The sequence below is a fragment of the Perca flavescens genome, chromosome 9, assembly GCF_004354835.1.
Source record: "Perca flavescens isolate YP-PL-M2 chromosome 9, PFLA_1.0, whole genome shotgun sequence".
In the NCBI taxonomy this organism is placed as follows: Eukaryota; Metazoa; Chordata; class Actinopteri; order Perciformes; family Percidae; genus Perca; species Perca flavescens.
Window position 1 is genome coordinate 33,659,901 of NC_041339.1, and position 23,462 is coordinate 33,683,362.

The 23,462-nt window shown below is 40.3% G+C and overlaps 1 protein-coding gene and 1 long non-coding RNA gene across 3 annotated transcripts in view; one reads left to right on the top strand and one right to left on the bottom strand.

The window, feature by feature from the left end:
• LOC114561436 (1-phosphatidylinositol 4,5-bisphosphate phosphodiesterase gamma-1) overlaps window positions 1–8,918 on the top strand; it is a 56,629-nt gene extending 47,711 nt beyond the window's left edge. For both annotated transcript variants that reach the window (XM_028587458.1, XM_028587459.1), the window contains exons 23-32: window positions 273–339; window positions 905–1,071; window positions 1,281–1,377; window positions 1,481–1,705; window positions 2,503–2,648; window positions 2,783–2,897; window positions 3,015–3,176; window positions 3,409–3,497; window positions 4,992–5,176; window positions 6,683–8,918. In XM_028587458.1, the coding sequence (XP_028443259.1) occupies window positions 273–339; window positions 905–1,071; window positions 1,281–1,377; window positions 1,481–1,705; window positions 2,503–2,648; window positions 2,783–2,897; window positions 3,015–3,176; window positions 3,409–3,497; window positions 4,992–5,176; window positions 6,683–6,743 (1,314 nt within the window). In that variant the 3' untranslated portion in view covers window positions 6,744–8,918. The remainder of the gene's footprint in view (window positions 1–272; window positions 340–904; window positions 1,072–1,280; window positions 1,378–1,480; window positions 1,706–2,502; window positions 2,649–2,782; window positions 2,898–3,014; window positions 3,177–3,408; window positions 3,498–4,991; window positions 5,177–6,682) is intronic.
• LOC114561439 (uncharacterized) lies at window positions 184–22,599 on the bottom strand. Its single transcript, XR_003693358.1, has 6 exons — window positions 22,428–22,599; window positions 22,025–22,156; window positions 4,940–5,198; window positions 3,008–3,512; window positions 2,749–2,871; window positions 184–2,661 (listed from the first exon to the last, which is right to left on the bottom strand). It is a non-coding gene; the product is annotated as an uncharacterized LOC114561439 (long non-coding RNA).
• Window positions 22,600–23,462: the final 863 nt, after the last annotated feature.

The window sequence follows — 23,462 nt, forward strand, 5'->3', positions numbered from 1 at the left end:
CCCTTTTTGAACGGGTCAAGACATTTTGTTTCGTTTTTTGTTATATAGATATATATCTACATATATATATATATATCTATATTTATATGCAGTATGTATATTATATATCTATATTTATATGCATTATGTATATAGCTATGTATATATATATATACATATATATGTGTGTGTGTGTGTTTCTTTTAATCGTTTGAAATAAAGATTTCATTCATTCAAATGATCAACTTCCAATCATAATCAATCTTTTATTTCGTATTGTTGTGTCGTCTCAGTCTACAGAGAACAGTCCTCTTGGAACATTCCTCAAGGGCTTCATTGATGTACCCACCTGCCATGTCGGTGAGTTTTTTTTAAGTGTGACTTGCCAATTTCAATTAAGCAATTTAACCCAGAAAACCCTATCCAAAAACTGCACATCATGTCGAAACTTTCTCCTTCAAATTCTCTTGCAATTGTCTCACAATCTAGCAAAATTCAACAAATTTATTGATCTGCATTTTGGTATAAACTACACAATATTTTCACTTTAAATTGTCTACATATTCTTTCACATTTAGCCACCACCAGTCACTGCAGTTTCCCATGTAATTGATCTGTTCCTAAACCAACCACCCATCTTGAACACAAACGTACACGCTGATACATTTCACGCCCAAGAGACTATTGGCATTTATATTTTTTTCCCCTCCCACTAATTGATTGTAGTTATACAAAAGGTTACAAATTCCACTAGTTGGGACACATATTTTTTCAAACCTGTTATTGAAAATTCAAAGTTTACACGGATTCAGGCGTTTTGATTTTCCTGTTTTGTAATAGCTCTGTTTATTACCTATTAGCCCTCATAGCAAACTGCCTTCTCACACAAAACTGACACTTGATCTCTTCCTCCATCTTTCTTCAGTGGTGCATAAGGACGGGAAGAATTCTCGTCCCTATGTGTTCACCATCCACTCCCAGCAGCTGTCGTCTCACCCGGTTCAGACTCTGGACGTTGCAGCCGACAGTCTGGAGGACGTAACCAGCTGGGTCGCCAAGATCAGAGAGGCCGCACAGAACGCCGACGCACGGGTCAGTATGACCAAAGCGACGCAAACTAAATCTCGGCGAATGAACAATCTGACTTTTTAAACTTCAATTTATAAAATGTTAAGACATAATGTAAAGACTAATCATTTGAAACTGAATTTTGTGGCTCAAAAGTAACCAATATTTGAAAGGGATTTTTTTTTCTATTGTATTGGCTGAACAGTATGGTTGTCTTATCTCCATGGTAACAGATGCAGGAGGAGAAGCAAATGGAGAGGAGGAAGAAGATCGCGGTGGAGCTGTCCGAGCTCGTGGTCTACTGCAGACCTGTCCCCTTCAACGAGGACAGTAAGGATCCAACTGCTCTCTCTCTTCGTCTCTTGCTTCACTATTTTATTTATTTTTTTTAAGTTTCTGTGGTAATTCTTTTTTGATTTGCTGCTGCTTCCAGAGATCGGGACAGAGAGGGCATGTTACCGCGACATGTCCTCCTTCCCAGAGACAAAGGCCGAGAAGTTTGCAACCCGCAGCCGAGGGAAACGCTTCCTGCAGTACAACCGCCGTCAGCTTTCCAGAGTTTATCCCCGGGGACAGAGGCTGGACTCGTCCAACTACGACCCGCTGCCCATGTGGCTCTGTGGCTCCCAGCTGGTCGCTCTCAATTTCCAGACCCCAGGTCAGTGGGCAGATGTACAAGTATTTACACAGTGTCAAAGCAAACAAGAGAAGTACCCAGAGCATTTACCAGAGACAATTCTCTACACATCGAGTCTTTTCACAAAGATAAAGAGCGTACTCATCACATTTTGCCTCTAGTTTCAGATGCCTGCAATAAAGTGGCCACCAAGGGAAGAGATAACTATTTTCTGGTTATAAACATAACAACTCTTTACTACGTATAAATAAGTACCTGAATGCATCATTAGGTTTTGTCTTAGTGATGTTGGACTCTCTTTTGACGAGGATAACCAGGTTCAGCCTTCGGGTCCTTGGACACACCCGGCAAATGTTGCAGCAACAGGCTCTTAACCCTTGTGTTGTCTTCCCGTCTACTATGCAACTTTTTGTTTGTTTTTTCTGGGTGGGTATTTTTAATTCACACATTTTTTATAAAGTTTTAGGCTGGGTTTTTTTCCAACACTTTTGTCGCTTCTTTTTCCTGACGTTTTTGAAGCTTTCCCTAAAATTTTGGTCACTTTTTCCAATGTTTTTGTCATTTTTGTCATTTTTATCAATGCTTTTTTCCCTACATTTTTGTTCAAATGCTATAAATTTAATAAAACGCCCAAATTCATCTACGTTAATATTTTTTTTGACAGTTCGGTTGAAAGAAACCCACATTTCTGATATAAAAACTTGAAAATTTGAAAATGGGTCAAAATCGACCCGAGGACAACAGGACTGTTAATACTGAGGACGTCAGCTGTAAGACACAAAACTGTGTGTGTGTGTGTGTGTGTGTGTGGCGTGCAGATAAACCCATGCAGCTGAACCAGGCCTTGTTCATGCTCGGAGGCGCCAGCGGCTTCGTTCCCCAGCCTGATGTCATGAGGGACGACGCCTTTGACCCTTTCGATAAGGACACCTTACACGTGGAGCCAATCACCATCCAGTTACAGGTCCGATCGATCACTGGGAGAACAAACGATACATACAAGTATTGAACTTGTAGCGAGATTAATTTAGTCTCGTCACACCTAAACATTTCTAGCGTTGTACCCGCTTTTAACATTCATCCACGGTTCTGGATCAGGTTCTGGGGGCCCGTCATCTGCCTAAAAATGGCCGCAGCATCGTCTGTCCCTTTGTGGAAGTGGAGATCTACGGCGCGGATTACGACAGCTGCAAGTGCAAGACAGATGTCGTAGGTAAGACAGCTGCCGCCTCGCCGTCTTAATTGATTTGATTCCCATTCATGCTGTAATATATGCATTTTATTTTTTCATTCATGCTGTAATATATGCCTTTTTTTTTTTACCTCCCAGCTGATAACGGTCTGAATCCTGTGTGGGTGCAGAAGCAGTTTGTGTTTGACATCCACAACCCCACCTTCACCTTTCTGCGCTTCACTGTCTACGAGGAGGACATGTTCAGTGATCCAAACTTCCTGGCACAGGCCACCTACCCCGTCCGCCTGCTACGAACAGGTGAATGCAGAAGAACTCCACTTCAAGCAAATCATTTTAGATGACTCTGCAATGATTCTGTTTTAATGGCATGGTTAACTATTCAAAAGAAGCCAACCATAATTAAAGGTCTGAGGGAGAGTTAAGAGTTGTAAATTGTTAAGAGTTGTAAATTATTTTTGCAGATGTGACAAAAAAGAATTAAATACAGACAAGTATTTTGCAATGTGTTGCTTTATTCACGTGTTGTCAGGCTACAGGAGCATCCCTCTGAAGAACAGCTACAGTGAAGAGCTGGAACTGGCATCACTTCTGGTCCATCTAGAGATCGTCAATGCAAAGGTAAACCACTGGGTCCTGTGGAGGGGAGGGAGAGGTAAAGAGAGGGAGAGAAGTAGACAGGGAAGATGTGGGGAAAGGGGTAAAGTTAGAGAGAGGGGGGAGACGTTTGGGGTTAGAGAGAAGTAAAGGCAAGGAGAGGGAGTAAAGTTGGGATGAGAAAAGGTACAGAGAAGTAGGCAGGGATGAAAGGTAGAGCGGGGGGCGGTTGGAGAGAGAGGGAGAATTAAAGGTGGGGAGAGAGTTAGAGGTAGAAGTGGAAGAAGGGGGAGTTAGACAGGTAAGTAGAGAGGGAAGAAGTGGGGGGAGGGGGAGTTAGAACTTTACGAGAGAGAGAGAGAGAGAATTCGCAAACATGACTGGCTTGCTGTATCCTGCTTACTCCACGGCTACTCATACAGAGGTTACCCACTGTCGGGACACTTAACTTCACCGCTGATGAGCACGGCTGTCCGGTGGAAGCCTGGTTGCCCTGGTGAGTGAGCTAACTAATGCTCTAATTCCTCCATTTCATCTTTAGCTGTATAAGCTCTTTATGAGCATAAATATTGATTTTAAAAAGGTTTGCCAGTCTTTGATCAGTATCAATAATAATTAATATTTGTGCTCATACAGCACTCCTGCTAAGCGAGAAAGAGGCTAACAGTGCTAATAGCAACAGTTCAAACAGAGCAATGGTTAGCTCACCGGGGCGATCTGGCTTCTGCTGGAAAGCGGTGCTCCCCAGTGGTAAAGTTAACTGGGATGCAGGCGTTATCAGTGGTAGGGCTGCACAATATATCATTTTTTTTTAATCGTCATCGCGATATTAACTGGCGCAATAACCAGGAGGGCTGCAACATTTCGCAAAAGAAACTGTTATTTTAAAGAAAATATGAGTAGGAAATTGCACTTTAAATGTAACGGTCGTTCTTTTTCAGTGGTGCCTATTATATTCAACAAGCAATTAGTTGAATTTTAGCAGAATACTTAAAGCAACACTAAAGACTCTTTTGAACCTTAAAATAATGTTTCCAAAATCGTTTCAGTGGTTCATCAACTCGTGACAGGGTGAACGGCACTTCTACATTTGCTTTGCGGCCCTCTGTCGGCTATAACCGCACTATGCAAGTTTGCCAGATCAGGTAGCAGATCCGTAGTTCGAATGACAACGGTAACGGTAATGGACAATTCCGCTTCCAACTTGTAGGGGGACCGAAGAGGAAAAGCAGCAGAAATGCAGTACACTTGAATATCTGTTTAATTATCGCAAATTACATTGTTATTATCGCGATATTCAGCAACTTTATTGCATATGTTCTTCATATCGTGCAGCCCTAATCAGTGATTAACCTCTGCATGAGTAGCCGTGTCATAAGCTGTGTAATTAGCAGGAGAATGTAGAGCGAACCGGTCATTATTGCAAATCAGAACCCTTGTCTGGCTTGCTGTACACTATCCCTTACATAATGACTTCCACTTTGCCTTGCTGTTCTCCGCTCCTCGCCGTGGCTGCAGGAGGAAGATGATGAGAACTTGTACATGTCCATCCAGCGGCTGCGGGATCGAACCAGCGAGCTGTCCGACCAGGTTTCCCTCCTGGAGAGGTCGGGCTCGGGGGATCTCAGCTACCAGCAGAGTCTGGAGGAGCTGCGAGCGGCTCAGGACCAGCTCAGCGAGCTGGTGGAGGCTCGAAACCGCAGGTGACCGATCACACGACCCACCCTGGGGGAAAACAGCATGTATTCATTGATTTTTGTAGACAGCCTTTACATTCCATGTTTAATTTATTATATTATGTTTATTACTATAAGAAAATAATGTCAATGTCGCAAATGTATCTGTCATTTCAACCACTGAATCCAGCAACAGGAAATAACACTCGCAGACTCTTTTTTTCTGTGCCGAAATGTTTCTTGGTGTTGGTGAATTCTTACAAAAACAAACGCCACTAAATGTCAGGTTAAAACGTGTTGTAACTCGCGTTACCGAGATTGTAATGGGTATAATATTACCAACATTTTATTAGTAATGCGTTATATTATTGCGTTACAGCAAACAAGACTACATTACTGGTTGGGACAGACCCCTTGTTTCTTTAGGCTAACTTCATTAGCTTTAGCCTGGCTGGTAACGTTAGCAGCTTTCTGGCAAATCTGTGGTGAAAAAAGGCCGGGAGACATTCATTCATCAGGTGATTTATTTCGTCTTTGCAGCGAACATCACCACTGACTACTGTAGCTTCATTACCCATTGAAAAGCATGCGCATCATTGTGTCTGCGGCAGCTGCTGCTTGCAGTACTTTATTTATATTTTAATTTTTTTTACACACGGGAGAGTCTCACTTCCCATAACAACAAACCCCGTCGGACTAACTACCTGTCTTTAAGGGGAAAGGTCGGCCGGTAACAATCATGTAAAAGGAGATCGGTGAAAGTTTACTTTTCTATCAAGCTGCAAAAAAGTTAACCTTGCACGTCCTGCGATGTGACTATCGCACACGGACACATCGCGATGTAGACGATGAAACTAAATATCATGCAGCCCTAGAGCAGACTCACATACAACAGAACCTTTCAGAAACAAATATAAATATTCAAATAACTATTAAATATTCAAATTATATTCAAATAACAACTCTGAACTTGAGTTATTCGAATATAATTCAAATATTTTAAAAAATGATATTTGAACGAATATTAGACAGCCCTTAATATTCGAACCTGTTATTGGCATTATTTTTTGTAAACGTTTTCAATTCAGATTCCGAGGCTTATTCACGCATTTCAAAATGTAACTACACGTCGCGGCGACGCAGGTCACTCGGCCGTGGCTTGGTAGCGTTGCATTTCCCCCCCGACTCATTTCCTGGTTCTCTTTCTCCATAAACAACGTGAAATCAAGGAGAGGGTTAACTTCTCCTGCTCCAGATGTCCCACCGTGGACAGAAAGAACAGGGGAGACCCTTTGTTCCTCTCACTAGGACTCTAGAGTCGCTACTCACTCTGACTCACCATCACTCTAACACTAACTAACTAACTAACTAACACACACACACACACACCAATATAGGTCTTACTGAGGGCATTTAATGGTCAAAATATTATTAATAAATATTCCAATATATTTGAATATTAATAAACAAATGAATTTTGAATATGATTTTTGGGCAAAAGTCTAAGCTCTAATGTATATTCTGCTTTTCCAGGCTGATGGAGAAGAAGAGGAGGGAGAAGCTAAGGCAGCAGGTGGCAGCAAAGCGCAGCTAGCCCTCCGACACAAACCGTGCCCGACACACACTGCCACCGGAGCTGTGCAGCGACAGCCTGGGAAGACCACGGGCTCTCCACAGCAGCAACATCAGCAGCAATCCGTTTATAACTGGAAATAAAGACATGTTCTTTCACAAAATAATGTGAGACTTTATAGCACCACGCTGGACTAACAGCAGAACAAAAAAAAAGACTAAAACTAAGACCTCACTACGTTATAAAAACAATCATGGACTTGTGGCTGAAACACATTAAGAGCTAACTGGAGACGGGTTTCTTCTGATATTTTCATGAAAACGATACAGACAGAAGAGTGGAATTTCATGACTAGGGCTAAAATAATGAGTTATGAGTAATGAGTAATTTTGCTTGAAAAATGACCAGATCGACTAATGGATTACATTAGTCGATCTGGTCATTTTTCAAGCAAAATTACAAACATTTGCTGTCTAGGCCTAGATAATCATAAATAATTTAGTGGTTTTGGACTGTTGATCAGAAAGAAAAAGCTATTTGAAGACGCCACCTTGAGCTTTAGGAAATATTGACGGCCATCTTTCACTACTTTCCAACATTAACGAGTAATGAAGATGATCATTTGTTGCCGTTCTAATTGTGATGGCTAGGTCTGGTAGTCTTAGACACTTAATGTAGTCAATGTCAGCCATTTATCATACATTTGCAGCTGGCCAACTGCCACTACAACAAAAAGTCAAAAATAAAGATTTAAAATCACCCGTAAATTTTTACAACAAAATATTAATACTGCAAAAATAATGATTAAAAGAAAAAGATTGATCTCTTTGATGATTAGGCCTGGCTGCTTCTTGACACCTTTAGAAACTGGAAGGTTTTAGTGTAGATGTATATATAACGTGCCACAAAACTGAACTAAAATCAACAGATGCTTTTGGAAATTAAATTTGAAGCTCATCAAGTTCGCCCTTACTGTGTTTTGGTCTTTAGTTTTAAAAAAGGATTTAAAAGGGAGAAGAAAACTCAGGTTAAATGAACGGACGGAATTAAAAAAAAATGTATGAAGGTGGAAAAAGGGAGCAGTGGGCACGTGTAGCAAAAAAGTTAATATGTATGTGCCTTTGATGTATTGCGCTTTGTAGAGTATAATTACTCTAGTGTTTAACAAAGAAAACTTTCTCTACAACTGGAATAGTAAAACTACTAACAAACTGGAGGAGGAATCCATTCGTTTGGCTCGGACCACTACTCATGAAATGGGTTTACAGGGATTTTAAGACTGGAGTCGGTTCCTTCTAATCAAGACCAAGTGTTTTCTGGGGGGTGATCACATGAACTCGGACCCCAGGTGGCAAGGGGCTCCTGACACAGACGTTCCAGTTCTACCCGGGAGACCACAAACTGGACAACAACAAAATCCTCACCAAACCACACAGAGAAGATCTTTTCAAACGTCTTCAAAAAAGGGCTCTAAATATATCTGTACTACCTACTGAGAGGCACGAGAACAGCAGGCGGGTGGGAGAGGAAGACCACAATCGTCACAGCGCCCCTGGTCATCAGTTGTGTTGGTCACAGTCGAATACACACACACCACAAACAAGGGCTATCACAGAAAACTAGCGAATCTTTTACTTCTTCTAAAAACATGACCAGGATCAGTTCCCATCATCTGGCTCTAATAAACAGATGTGGCTCAACTGGTCCTGGATTTGCCAAAAAAAATAAAAAACGCTTCAATCCGACCCACTGCATGGCTTCATATCTAGTAACGCCCCCTCCCAACCTCCCCCTATTTTGCTACTTCACCTTTCCATCATCCCCATATCTAATTTCTCATTGTATATAACTTATTTATCATCCATAGATCCTGTCTTAATAGATACAAGACCATACTAGGAGAATGATAATGGACTTCAGCTAGAAGATACTGTAACTTCATGTAGAAATTATTAATATTGTGTCCCTTTAAATGTCCCCATAGACACAAACCTCTCCCTTTAGCCCCACGCTGCAGTTGCACTGGGTGGGGAGGACTTCTATGCAAAAGGTCTTCTTCTTGGTCTTTAGCTATTGTGTATGAAGCGATTTGACTCAAGTTATGTTTTTTCTCTGTATCTATGCCAACTGTCCAGTATTATTACTCTGCATTACAAATCATGTGCAAGTTTCCATTTAATAAAATTCTTTTGTGGACTCCTGTCTTTTTGAAATGTATGTGTTGCAAAACCAGCAGCAAGCAAGCAGTGACCTCCGCAAGTAAGTAGGAAATTACACATTGACGAGAGTGATTAAAAGTCATTACTTTTATAGACGGATTAACTGTCATTTTGCAGATCTGGGGCCTCATTTATAAAACTGTGCAGAATTTTCGTACGCAAAAACAATATTCTGATTTATAACACCTTGCGGCGCACACCGGTACGCTCTCTTCTCGTTATAAATACGGACGTGCGTTACCTTATGCGGTCCCGCACGAGGCTCACGCTCCTCCCAAGGTCGTCCCATATTTGTCCTAATAAGGTCCATGTTAATCAATCAATGAATATTCCAGCCTTGAAAGGAGTCCTTGATCACCAATCACGAAACGGAAAAACACGATGTGCTCCTAACAGAGGTAGAACGTCGAAACAAAATCCTGTTTGGAAGCCTTAACCCTTGTGTAGTGTTCATATTTTTGATACACAAACTTAATAATGTAATGTAAAAGATTTAGCTCAATTACCAATGATACATAGGACTACATCATTTATGGTTCATATTTGCCATTCACCCCTGTGAGATCACATTTTTGATTTTTGTGAGAAAACAAGGAAATTCAATTATTAAAAAGGTAAAAAATAGAAACAAGATTTTCAATCAGATCCCGGGGAGAGGCAGGGGAGAGCAGTGGAGGAAAAGCGCATTTCCTCCGCTGCACGGTGTGGGAGGATCCCCTGCCACTCCCCTGTTGCTGACAGCCCCTCGCCGGGCGCCGCGACCGGCTCTGGGTCGGTTTAGCAAGAACGGGATTGTTGGGTTCAGGAAAACAAAAACTGGGTTAGGTTCGGAAAACGGGCATACCATCGGAGTTCACTAAAACGCAGTCTACAAAACCTTGGGAGCATTACGCACGATCACACGTGTGGTCAAAAGGTTGCGGAAAACTGGGAACATTTTTACGCATGGAAATTCTTTATAAATCCCGACTATTGCCAGGAATGTTTCGAACGACAAATTTCACCCTGCTTCACACAACTTTTTCTTGCGTAACAGGTTTTATAAATGAGGCCCCTGATGTCTGAAAAGTGGGTCAAAAGTCAGGAGACCTCAGCCTAGGGCTGCACAATTAATCGCAACTTTATCAAAATCGCAATTAAGGACTAGTGAAGACGCCACCCTGAGCTTTAGGAAATTTTGACGAGCATTTTTCACTACTTTTAAACATTTATGGACCAAACAATTAGTTGATTAATCGATAAATAAAGGTCCCATAACATGGTGCTTTTTGGATGCTTTTATATAGACTTTAGTGGTCTCCAAATACTGTATCTGAAGTCTCTTTTATATAGACCTTAGTGGTCCCCTAATACTGTATCTGAAGTCTCTTTTATATAGACCTTAGTGTTCCCCTAATACTGTATCTGAAGTCTCTTTTATATAGACCTTAGTGTTCCCCTAATACTGTATCTGAAGTCTCTTTTATATAGACCTTAGTGTTCCCCTAATACTGTATCTGAAGTCTCTTTTATATAGACCTTAGTGGTCCCCTAATACTGTATCTGAAGTCTCTTTTATATAGACCTTAGTGTTCCCCTAATACTGTATCTGAAGTCTCTTTTATATAGACCTTAGTGGTTCCCTAATACTGTATCTGAAGTCTCTTTTATATAGACCTTAGTGGTCCCCTAATACTGTATCTGAAGTCTCTTTTATATAGACCTTAGTGGTCCCCTAATACTGTATCTGAAGTCTCTTTTATATAGACCTTAGTGGTCCCCTAATACTGTATCTGAAGTCTCTTTTATATAGGCCTTAGTGGTCCCCTAATACTGTATCTGAAGTCTCTTTTATATAGACCTTAGTGGTCCCCTAATACTGTATCTGAAGTCTCTTTTATATAGACCTTAGTGGTCCCCTAATACTGTATCTGAAGTCTCTTTTATATAGACCTTAGTGGTCCCCTAATACTGTATCTGAAGTCTCTTTTATATAGGCCTTAGTGTTCCCCTAATACTGTATCTGAAGTCTCTTTTATATAGACCTTAGTGGTCCCCTAATACTGTATCTGAAGTCTCTTTTATATAGACCTTAGTGGTTCCCTAATACTGTATCTGAAGTCTCTTTTATATAGACCTTAGTGGTCCCCTAATACTGTATCTGAAGTCTCTTTTATATAGACCTTAGTGGTCCCCTAATACTGTATCTGAATCTTAGTGGTCCCCTAATACTGTATCTGAAGTCTCTTTCCTGAAATTCAGCCTTGATGCAGAATTACAGCCACTAGAGCCAGTCCCACTATGAGTTGGTACTCATGGTATGGTACATAAAATTGTTCATGGAGATGTTCCCAAATATTTTAGAAATTATTTTAAGAGAGTAAATGAAGTTCACAGGTACTCCACTAGGGGTAGCTCAACAGATTTTGTACCCCCAAGAGCTAAGACTAACCTGGGGTCTCATTTATAAAACTGTGCGTAGGATCCTTACTATAAGTGTACGTACGCCCAAAAGCCCAAATTGGCGTACGCCGAAAAAAAGTCAGATTTATAAAACCGTGTGTACGCACACCTGTACGCTATGTTCCCTTTTTAAATCACAGATTGACTACAAGTGTGCGTACATGGATCAACCTCTTATCCCGCCCTGTACACGCCCATTTTTAACCATAAATAGTCAATGCAAAGCACCTCGTGAATGCTGATCAGTATGTTAATGACCCTGGCAGCTGTTCTTCGTTACACCGAAACATGCCGACTGGCAGAGAAAACAAACAAACAAACAAACAAAAAAAAACTCTCAGACGCTCGGGAATTGCTGCCAATTGAATTATAATTTCGGCCTGTTGTCGCACAGTGTAGGGAAACCGGATCTATAGACTACCTTTATTCATAAAATCTTCCAAAACAGCAGGCCTTACGGCACTCAGGGACAGCTTCGATATACCAGACGTATATAATAAGATTTAACAGAACTATATATTATATCCAAACAAGCCTTAGTGATGAAGTTGAAGATTATATATAATATTTATTTAAAAAAAACACTTAGCTGTCTGACATTTCCCTCTGAAAACAGCCGGTTTCACCCAGAGTGGCGAGGACCTGTATTTGGACCGGGATGGACCGGGATGGACCGGGATGGCACGGTTCCGGCGCATTGCCCTCTCTTCTGGACCCAATGCAGTACATAGATCCAAGAGCGCAGCTATATTACTATTACAGCTATATTAAGGAATTTAAATCGGCATATGAGCCAGTCATCGTCATGGTCCCTGAAGTCTCTTTTTCTCCTGATTCTTCCATTGCTGTCCTCCTGCAGGGCCAGCAGTGCCATCATACAGCATTACGCACTGGTTCACCGCAGTATTTATATGTTTAGCCTACAACAATTTGTGATTGTTAACACCTTGCCAAAATCACAGCATCAACTAGTGGTATCCCCCACCCCGAGATACAATTTGAAGACGAAAGAAAGTGTAATAGGCAAACACACTTTTCTTCATGAAGTTTTGTGGACATAGAGCGTAACGATTGCGCGAGAGCTTAACGGCTGTATTTCCAGACTTTGACATTTGATATATGCACAGTTTTAAAGACAGATATTTAATTATTTACACTGTGTTCTGCCATTATCTAATGGTAGGGTATTTGATGATATCCTGTATTCCATGCAGTTGGACCATCTCCTCCTCCTGCGCTCCGTATCGGACAATGTGACGGTGAGACAGCGCCGATTAAATATTAAGAATACATTTCTATTTAAGATTTGAGTTGAAGGTGTTTATGGAACAATTATCACTCAATTATCACTCAGTACAATCTTCATGATATGGTGTGAAGAAATGTGCGTGAGACATTAATACTTAAACATAACGGCCCCCATTTATGAAACGTGCGTACGACCTAAAACAGGCGTACGACGGGCATACGCCGATTCCTACGCAAAGCTCGGCATTTATCAATTTGGACGTGAGCGTAGGCTGCGATCAAATCTCACGTCTGGTCTGAACTCGTGTACGCAAGTTTTCGAGTCAGTGTGGACTTGCGGTGCAGCATATAATCAGTTTAACAGGAGAAGGAGAAGTCATCAGTTTATCACGTATCAGCAATGGCAGATCTGGCTCTATTAGAAGACCTCTATGCGCCGGTCTGCAACATTGTTTTAGCCTGTGGGGTTCTGCACAACATGACACAGGAAGACACGGTGCCATAAATGTAGCGATGGAGCCAGATGACCCGATGCCCAGAGAGAAGTGTCCAGAACAGCCCCAACTGGGGGCTATATGAAGGAGACAGGATATTATTCCTCACTTTTAAAAGGTAGCCTTTTAAAACCATTAGAGCCATTTATTTCTGCCATTGACCAAGTTATTTTGGCTTGTTTTCCCAGCCCCTCTGCTGTCAGGAGACAAGGTCCAGCACGGGGGGGTGGAGGACACGCGCTCTCCCTCAGCTTTTGCCTCGTTCCGACGAGGACGAGTAAAATAAAAGACACTGCATAAACTCCGCTACCGTGTGTTTATGTAATTATAGGTACACCTATATGTAGGCCTAAGAGATTGCAATAAGCCTGTATATTACTATTAGGACTATAGAAAATGTGTCAAGGATGTATTAATAAATAGGCTAAACTTCAGCTGGACTCTCGATTTACTACGGCAACACTGTTGACCGCATCAGTGATCTCTTTTCATCCCGCATTCTTTCTCCAGCCTTTAATACCAGTTTTCAAGCTGCCAAAAAGTACACACGTTAATGCAAATGAACCAGAGATATCAGGGTTTCAATCTCCACCTCTGAAAAGAGACGCTTCTCAGCCGGATTACGTCTCGCCATGTCGTAAATTGTAGGGGCGAGGCCTCAAAACCCAGAATATATTGGGGCGTGATATTTAAATGACAATCGTTTCCAGCCGCCGCATTTATCAATGTACGACCATTCTTACGCTCTGATTGGTGTGATACGAACGTTTCATGAATCACACGTGAAGCCTGTCGTAAGACGATTTCTGCGCTCATATCTGCGCTGGTTTCTACGTTAGGTTGATAAATGAGGGCCAATGTGCGGGCCGCCCGCAAAGTCTTTTCTGGCTCTGTAACGTGGCGAATTCTAACTGAAAAGTGCCAAAAATCACTAAACGCTACAAAATAAAATTTCCACTACAGTTACTGGCATACGTCTGTAACGTTGTCTATGAAAAAAATAAATTATATCGTAATCTCTGTTAAACATGAGGACAGAAAATGATTGATAAATCCACTTAGAAAATACTTTCAGTCATCCTCTGTATTTCCCATAGATGAAATATCTTACTCGTGGAAAATTACACGAAAAATGCAGTAGTGTCTAGAGTCTTTAGTTGCTGAGGCTCAGACATCCAAGTCGCACAGGAGGCAGGACGCACAGATCCATCTCCCCAGGAACAAACGCTGTGTCGGGGGGGACTAACTCATGTGATGCGTCATTAATCCTGTGGATGATTTGTAGGCTATAGTGAACAAGGTGTACCCGGTCCACCAAACAATGGGCCGTCTTGACTGTCTTAATTCTGCACATATTTCTGTTACTGTAATCCTATTTACTATTTCATTATTTCATCCATGCGTGGCACAGCGGATCTGTGCGCACTGTCCCCTGCCGTGGAGACGCTGGCCTCACTAACCTCTCCTCCTCTGAGTCAGGTCTCCCTCGCGCTGGACTCAGTTTCACTGAGCTACTAACACTTAATAAATAAAATAAATGGCATTACATCAGTGAGTTCAAACTGCTTATTATGCGTAATTTGGACTGACACTGAGATGTATGTTGTTCTGTAACTGGTGTGGCGCTGCCACTATTCTCTTGCTTTCCACTTCGACATTAAACTTTATTTTTTTATTATTCTGCCATGGTTCGGTGCATTCACCGCCCGGTCACCATTTGCCATTCTGGGCATTTTCTTTTATTGCTTATCCAAGATGACAAACCTCCAAACAGAACATTTTTTCTCGCCTCCACCTCCGCGATCATCACCTCAACCTCAGTCAGCAGCGGGATAACCCGTTGTGATTGGACAAAGAATGACGTCGGGGACGCATTTATAGTAATTTCCATATTAATTTATGAGAGGAGGCAAGGCGGGGTCAATCACTCATTCATGTGCGCTCAATTTCACGTGGATTGTCATGTATAAAGGAAAGGTGCGCAGGACCTGGCATACGACCGGTTTTATACATGTGAATATTTCTGTGCGTAAGTACTTTTCAAGTTTTGGCCGTACGCCATCTTCTGGTATGAAAGCTGCGCAGTCTTTTATACATGAGGCCCCTGGGCTTTATGTTGGACTACCCTTTGGAACCGGTTACCTGGTACACTCAAAACAGTCAGAAGCATAGGCAGTTTTAAACAGGGTTTAAGGTTTTAGGTGCCAATTGTAGTCATTATCATATCATAGTTTATTTTTATTGTTAATTTGTCTGTATAATATGGATGAAATTGTTTATTGTATGTTGAAAGATTGATGTGTGACCTGCTGCTACTTGTCCTTACCCCCTGCCCTTATAGGGACCAAAATGGAAATAAGTCTTTGGGCTTTATTGCGTTATCCCTGACTATTTATGTATTTTTAATGTATGACACAGTGCTGTTTCATATTTGTTTTTATATTTAAGTGGTCAAATAAAATCAATCAATCAATCAATCAATCAATCAATCAATCAATCAATCAGTTTATACCTTTAAGATAATCGTTAGTTGCAGTTCTCAACACTTAATGTAGACAATGTCAGCCATTTATCATAAATGTGAATAAATAAAGATTTAAAATCATCACTTTAAGCACATTGTCAATTTTTACAACCAAATATTAATACTACAAAATAATGATTAAAAGAAAGACTGATTTCATTGGCCTGTGATCAGGTCAGATTTAGCTCAGATGATTAGGCCTGGCTGCTTCTTGACAACAATAGAAACTGGAAGGTTTTACTCTAGATGTATATATAAACGCACCACAAAACTGAACTAAAATCAACAGATGCTTTTGGAAATTAAATTTGAAGGTCATCAACTTACTGTGGTTTGGTCTTTAGTTTAAAAAAAAAAAAAAAACGGATATAGAAGGGAGAAGAAAACACAAATTACACAAATGGATGGAATTAGAAACAGCTAGTATTGGGCACACATAGCAAAAAAGTTAATATGTATGTGCCTTTGATTGCACATTGTCAAGTGTTTAACAAAGAAAATGTAAACTTTCTCTACAACTAGTGGCCCTTTAAGGGAAAACTTACAAACTGGAGGAGGAATCCATTCGTTTGACTCGAACCACTACTCCGGAAATGGGTTTAAAGGGATTTTAAGACTGGAGTCGGTTCCTTGTGTTTGTCCAAGTGGTTTTGGGTGATCACATGAACTCTGACCCAGGTGGCGAGGGGCTCCTGACAGACGTTCCAGTTCTACCCGGGAGACCACAAACAGGACCAACAAATCCTCACCAAACCACAGTGACGATCTTTTAACTCTGTAACACCCCTTGGTGTAAAAGGACGTTACCTTTAGCCATCCTTAAAAACAATGAGTTACATTTTATCTTATTTTTTACCACATTTACATAGTCATTGGGTCCTATTGTTCAGTCTCACAATGCTATTGGATTGTACATTTGTTTATAAGTCCCGCCTTATGGCCATGAACTCACACAGCCTCTCAAGGTGTCCTTCGAACAACATCTCTTTGTTTCATTGGACTGGATTCATCAGATTCAAGTAAGTAAAATGTCTTATATTTTTTGGGGTTGTTATTATAATGTCTAGAGCATGTACATATGTAGTTATTGTGGAATAGATGCATCACATTTCATTTAGAGCTTGTTATATATTTGTTGCAATTATACAATACAATGTGGTAGTTAAAATAGCAGGCTTGCTGCAGTGGGCTCAAACAGGTTGTATTCCCTCCACTACACCACTGCTTGAAACAGAGTATTTTCTTTATACATGGACAGCATACATTCTACCCTATGTATCGCATGTAAACAAACCGGCATTGGGGTAATACACACGCTATCTCACCTGCATTCGGAATGGAAGGAGTTTGATGCAAATTAGCGACAGTCGGCGTTAAGGGGCTAATGTGTGATTATTATTAGTGTTATATACCTTTATTGGGCTAAGTAAGCAATCAAACCTGCAAATGAACCCATAGTCAGTCCTTCCAGAAAAATGCTGAGTTTTTTTGTAGGCCTAATTGTTGCAGGCAAAAATCCTTAATTATGCGGCACGTTTTCTTAAAAAATGCGATGGAATGTGCGGGATATTTATGCAATTTTATGCGATGAAATTGCGGGAACTTGCAAAAACTGCGGTTTGATGAAAAAGAGAAAAACAAAGTGATTCCCCCAACACCCTGCTTTTCAGTGATGTTCACGTTGCGTAATTACATCACTTCATAATGTTCCCATGGCAACAGGGGAAAATGGCTGCTCTTGTGTGAAGTAAATGCAACATTTTTCAACTTTCTGCTAAGATATATGTGACTTTTTTGCAACGAAAATGCGGGGATTATGAAATCATGCAAGCCCTGCATATTTTGCGCAGAAATCAGCAATTTATGCAGCGAAAGTGCGGCGTATTTGAAAAAATGCGGCCCCCACATAAATATGCGGACTTTGGCTGATTATGCATTGAATTATGCGATCGCATAATCACGTTTTTCTGGGGGGACTAGTTGTTCTGAATTGTTGTTCAGACAACGTGAGTACAAATACAGAAATTCTGCTCCCAACTAAGCCCAATGTTGCAATATTACAACATTTCTCTAAAAACGTGCATAAACATTTTTTTTTATATTTCTGCATCAAAGGTCTCCTACAACATCTGAAAGGTAAACATTTTTTATTTTTAAGGTTTTTCAATATTTGGGTCTTACAGGGTTAAAACATCTTCAAAAAGGGTTCTAAATATATCTGTACTACCTACTGAGAGGCACGAGAACGAGCGGGCAATAGAGGAAGACCACAAAACTTTGTGTACTCTTGTCTTTTTGAAACGTGACGCAAAACCAGCAGGAAGCAATGACCTCAGCAAGTACAAAATTACACATTGACGAGGGCCATTACTTTTACAGACAGATTAACTGTACTTTTGCAGATTGTATGTCTGAAAAGTGGGTCAAAAGTCAGGAGACCTAAGCCTAGGGCTGCACAATGAATTTAAATTTGATCTAAATCGCAATATGGACTATGTGTCAAACCATCTGCAGCACCAAGTATTGTGGTACTGCAGAGACGTCCCAGCCTACAAATCGTATCCTACAGACTAAATCCTCGCATAAATCAAACAATAATCATGTTTATTTTAAATGTTTCAATGAAAATGAGAATACTGATATAAAAATGATTATTCCCTCGGATATCGGGAATCATATCGCAATATTAATCAAAGTAATCGCAATTAGATATTTTCCTTTATATTGTGCAGCCGTACCTCAGCTAAAATGATTTGGACCATTTTTTTTATTATCTTCCAAACTACTACACATTTACAAAATGAATACATAAGAGTTAATTATACACATGCTAAGAGGCTCACAATGATAATGTTAACATGTTGATGTTTAGCAGGTATAATGTTTACCGCATTCGTCATCTTAGTTTAGCACGTTGGTCAAATGCTGAAATAAGCTAATTAGCATTTAACACAAAGTACAACTGACTGTTTCTGAATTAGGCTTCCTCTCAATTTCTTTATAGGTTTTTCTTGTTTCTCATCAACTGTCATACAGTATACTAGTGATCCGCCAATACCACTTTTTTTAAGAACAAGTACAAGTACTTACATTTGGGTACTTGCCAATAACGAGTACCGATACGAGTACTTAATAATCCCTCTGGGTTCTGAGGGTGTTTTCAGACACACAGATGATTTTGGCCTTCTCTGATATTGTTGTCAATTAGAACAAAGCAGTATTTTCAAAATAAATCATATAATTCCTAATATCAAAGTACTGAGTGAAGTTTAGGAAGAATGAAGAACGCAAAGTCTGATGACATCATCATTCACGTGTATAGTAAGTACCAATGTGGATTTACTGATCCAGTGGAGAGGATGGTTGTTTACGCCAGCAGCTAAATCCACAAGATTTTGTCAAAATTTTTAAAGACTTGTGGCAAACTATAACAGTTAGACTACACACCGAGAGCTTTCGTTTCAGCCCGTTTGTGAAAAAAAATGAACACTGTGGTTGTTAAAACAGAGCTGTGTAGAGACAGCAGACTGAAATATCGCTTTCTTCATGTTTATACCCATTAAGCTGATGAGAGACATTGGGCTAACACCGCTACTCCAAATATCAGTGGTGAAGTTTACGGGCAACAGGCTGCTGATGTGCTTTTTCACAAAGCAACTTTGGAAACACGGTTTCTGTGACGTGGTGACGGCTGGGAATCTCTCGCCTCCAGTACACTGAGAAGACGTTGAAACACAGTATTAACGACTGACAATGGCTGGTCGCCAAGCGCAATCACGCATTGGGCAAGAGCCCAGTTATTTTTCTAAAGGCAAAAATCTCCAAACGGCTGGCATTGCTCCTCTTCCGTCGCCTATACCTGCTTGATGGAGAAGTTAATGTCACATTGCTACGAGGTGGTATCGGTGGTGTGGTAGTATTGGAGTAATTATATGACTACAAGTACAAGTACATGTGCACGGCATCGGACCGATACCCGATACTGGCATCGGTATCGGTGCATCCCTACAGCTTTCACCTCGCCGTTATATATGCTGTCTGCGTGGAGTTTCGAAAATTGTAAACACACTTGCAACCGCTTTACCGGCATTGTCGTGACTCACTGTGACGTTAACAAAGTCAACGTTTCACTCCGTCGGCACCACAGCTCTGCATGTGTGTGTGTGTGTGTGTGTGTGTGTGTGTGTGTGTGTGAGAGAGAGTCGGGAGTCGGAGCGCTCTCTGTTTAGATGCAGAGACGTCAGATATGCTCGTGCTTATGCACTCTCGGGTACCGAAATTGGGCAACGTTTGATTTAAAGTGAATCAGTCCTCAGTAGTACCAACGTTATTTTTTAATTTTTAATGTGTTCTGCAGAGAAGGGAGACTGGCGTTGGTCACGGTTTGGAATGAAAGGGAGGAAACAGGATAGAGTAACACGACGGATATTGTATATATTTTTTTAAGGCGCCATGCCTGCTTGCTCATTCGGCCGCCTAAGCTGCAAAGTGCTGCAGGAAACTCTGACATAAATAGACATATCTGCCTTGAGCCAAACTTAATGCAATAAGAAGCACTAGTCTTGCTTTGCCAGACTTTCCTCCACAGCACTGCAAAGGAGGGTCTGGCTTCCTGGATGGGAGAAAAACGTGCTTTGGTTTATTGGCATTTCTTTAAACCAATCACAATCGTCTTGGGCAGCGCCTCTGCAAAATAGCCTCGGGAAGGAACATGTTTTGGTGGAACACGTGTAAGTTCAAAAGTAGTTTTAGTCGTGCAACAGAAAACTCAAATTGGACAGATAGTCTAGCTAGCTGTCTGGATTTACCCCGCAGAGATCTGAGGAGCAGTTAACCATAGTCCTCAGAAATCTGAGCATTTTAAAAAGAGTTTAAAATGCTGACACAAAGGAGGCCCAAGGCAATGGATAACCAGCATAAATGAGTGAAATCCGGCGGCATTTCCATCGGCAATGGAGCAATCCCGGAAGTGGAACGTCTTGCATATAGACTAAAGGTCCCGATTATAATATTTATGGATAAAAAAATACAATTGTGATGAAAGTATCACTTTAATTTAATGCTGCCGCTTGTAAATGTGTTGCTAATGTTAACTACAGTGTTGAAATAATTTCCTACATGGGTTACATTATCATACTGTCTAAAGCCTTTATTGTGTCTGTGATGAACCGTTCACATCCAAAAAGGAGAATGGTTGAAAATGATTAACAAAAGATTTTAAGCAGACAGAAAATGCTTTGATACCAGATAATGATTGGGTAAGTTACAAGAACAAACTAAGCTGCTTTCCATTACAAGAATGATTCAATTTAAAAATGACAAAAGGCACACAATATCATGTGGCAACCCTTCACAAAAAAGCATGAATGCTAATGTTGGACTTGTATTACAGAAAACTGCATTGTTAGCTTGAATATGTTGACTGTGATTCTACTAATTTTCAAGACAGAATCATAACTTTTTGTCCAAGAATCATATTTCACGTTGGTCTTGAGGGACAGCCTATTAAGTATTCAAAAGATCCGAATGTCTTGGATTCTAAACGAGCTAAGTTGGCACACGTACTACACTATATTAAATAAGTACCCAGAAAGCGTTGTTTGAACTAGGCCATAGTCTACTGATATGAATAGACAGGTTACTGTAAAAGCCTATTTGTTCTGGCTGTGGTAAATTATTTGCATCAAAGAACACAGAAGGCTGAAAATTAACTTAGGATTGAAAAGAAAAAAAAAGCAGAAGTAAGAAATTATACTTTCTTACAACCTAAAAGAAGGTACAAGTGGAGCTGGTTTCCACAAATAAAAGATCCAAGATAGTAAAAATGTCTTGGCCTCTTTAAAAGGATAGTTCAACATTTTTGGAAATATGCTTATTTCTTTTTATATTCAGCCTTTACAATGAAACAGCCTAAAGCTGAGAAAATCAGCAAATCCATTGACTGTAAATATTAAAATCCTGTCATTGGAGAAGTAAAAGTTAAACTCACTACTTGCTAGTACCTTTATTCAGCTTGTTTAGATTTATGGCGGTTGCAGAGCCAGCTTGAAGGGGCATATACAGTATATGGAGAGAAAAAAATTAATTACTTAAACTATTAAATGATGATCAAAATATGCTTGTTGACAATTATTTATGTCAAACGCCATATTGAGTAATCAACTAGTGATTGCAGATCTAGCCTACTTCAGTTTTGTAAAAAACTAGGCTTACACAAGCGCTGCAACCACAGTTATCACATTACGATTGTTTGTGTAGCTTCTCATTAAATAAGCTTTCAACAAGAAATTAACACAACCTAAGCAGACGACCGATTCACTTAGTTAGTGCAAGCTTCCAAAATACAACGCAAGTTCAGTGTTTGTTTGTACTCACAAGTTCGTGGGATGTCAGTGAATTTCAGGCTGCCCTGAAGTCCAAAATGGCGGTCTGGCAGGCAGCAACAGCCTGAGACATCTAGGTTTTAGGCAGGTTTCAGGGGGTCCAATGATAGTTTCCTGGTCCTCTCTGTGTAATGAGTGAAAATATACGTCTCCTCTGTCACTTCAATAAAATAAAATAAAACTTGAACGCTATCTTATTTTCGAATCATTTAGTTTTAGCTTAATGTTCGCCAACAATATTAGCCATAGCTCATCAAGGTAAGCTAGGCTGCTACCATGCTACCAAATCGATTGTTATGCTAATGACGCTAGCTTGCTAGCATGCTAATGGCGTTTAGCGTCAAAACGTCTTCAAACGGCATCGATATGGTGCCAGTCCAAACACACGCATTTACCCTTTGTAGATGGTTTTACGTCCTAAGCGCCAGGTGGTTACTGAAGATATATCAACATATTCTACAAGATGAAAACAGCTGTCCATCACTGCTCATGCGTCCAACAACAACAACCATAGCGGCCGCCCCAACACCTGTCCAGAGATAACCAGAGACAGGTGATTGGGCGGTGCGTGCCTTACCAGAGTAATTACATCATCACTTTAAAAAACCAACACTAATAAATAAAAATAAAATAAAAAGTTATATTCTACATATTACATTTGTTTCATACAAATATTTAAATAAAACCTGTTTAACCTTGCACTTTCCTCCCTGTCTCTAACAGTATTTTGAAGCTCCACTCCCTTCCCATATCTCAGCCTAGTAGAAAAAAGAAATGTCGAGAAGTAGGCCTACAACCTTTTGTTCTCAAGATTAGATTGTGAGACACAGTTTATGTATTTCAATTATCCCAAGGGAAATTGTTGTGCAGCAGTAGCCTAAAAAACAGGGTCCAAATTAGCACCATGGCCAGCACCAGCCAAATGCTGGTAAAATAGGCTATGCATGGTTGCTAGATTTGCGCCTTCAATCACAACACGCCAAGAAAACAATGGAAATCTATTGAGCGGCTTACAAAATTTGAACATTCACTAGCCATTTGGCTGGTGGATGAAAAAGTTTGAACTTTGAACCCTGCCTACAAAGTAGGAAATAATGCAATTATAGCCCTGATGCAGTCCCATTTATTTAGGCATATTTTCTGAGTGATATTTTAGAATGAACTATCTACACCTTGAAATGTTGGTTTGTTGCTATCACTGACATGACATGTGGATAATAAATATTGATGTGAATAAACACGGACCAAGTAGGCTGTAGCCTAACTATGAAATATCCCAATCGTTTTTTTAAACCCATAGATTATGGAATCCTCTTGCTTCAAAGTAATTTTTTATTTATTTCAAAATGTCTTTAAAAATTAGCCTATTTAAAATCTTTAAAGTTTGCTGATGGGGCGCAAAACAAGCCTAAGGCTTTTTGCATTGTGTC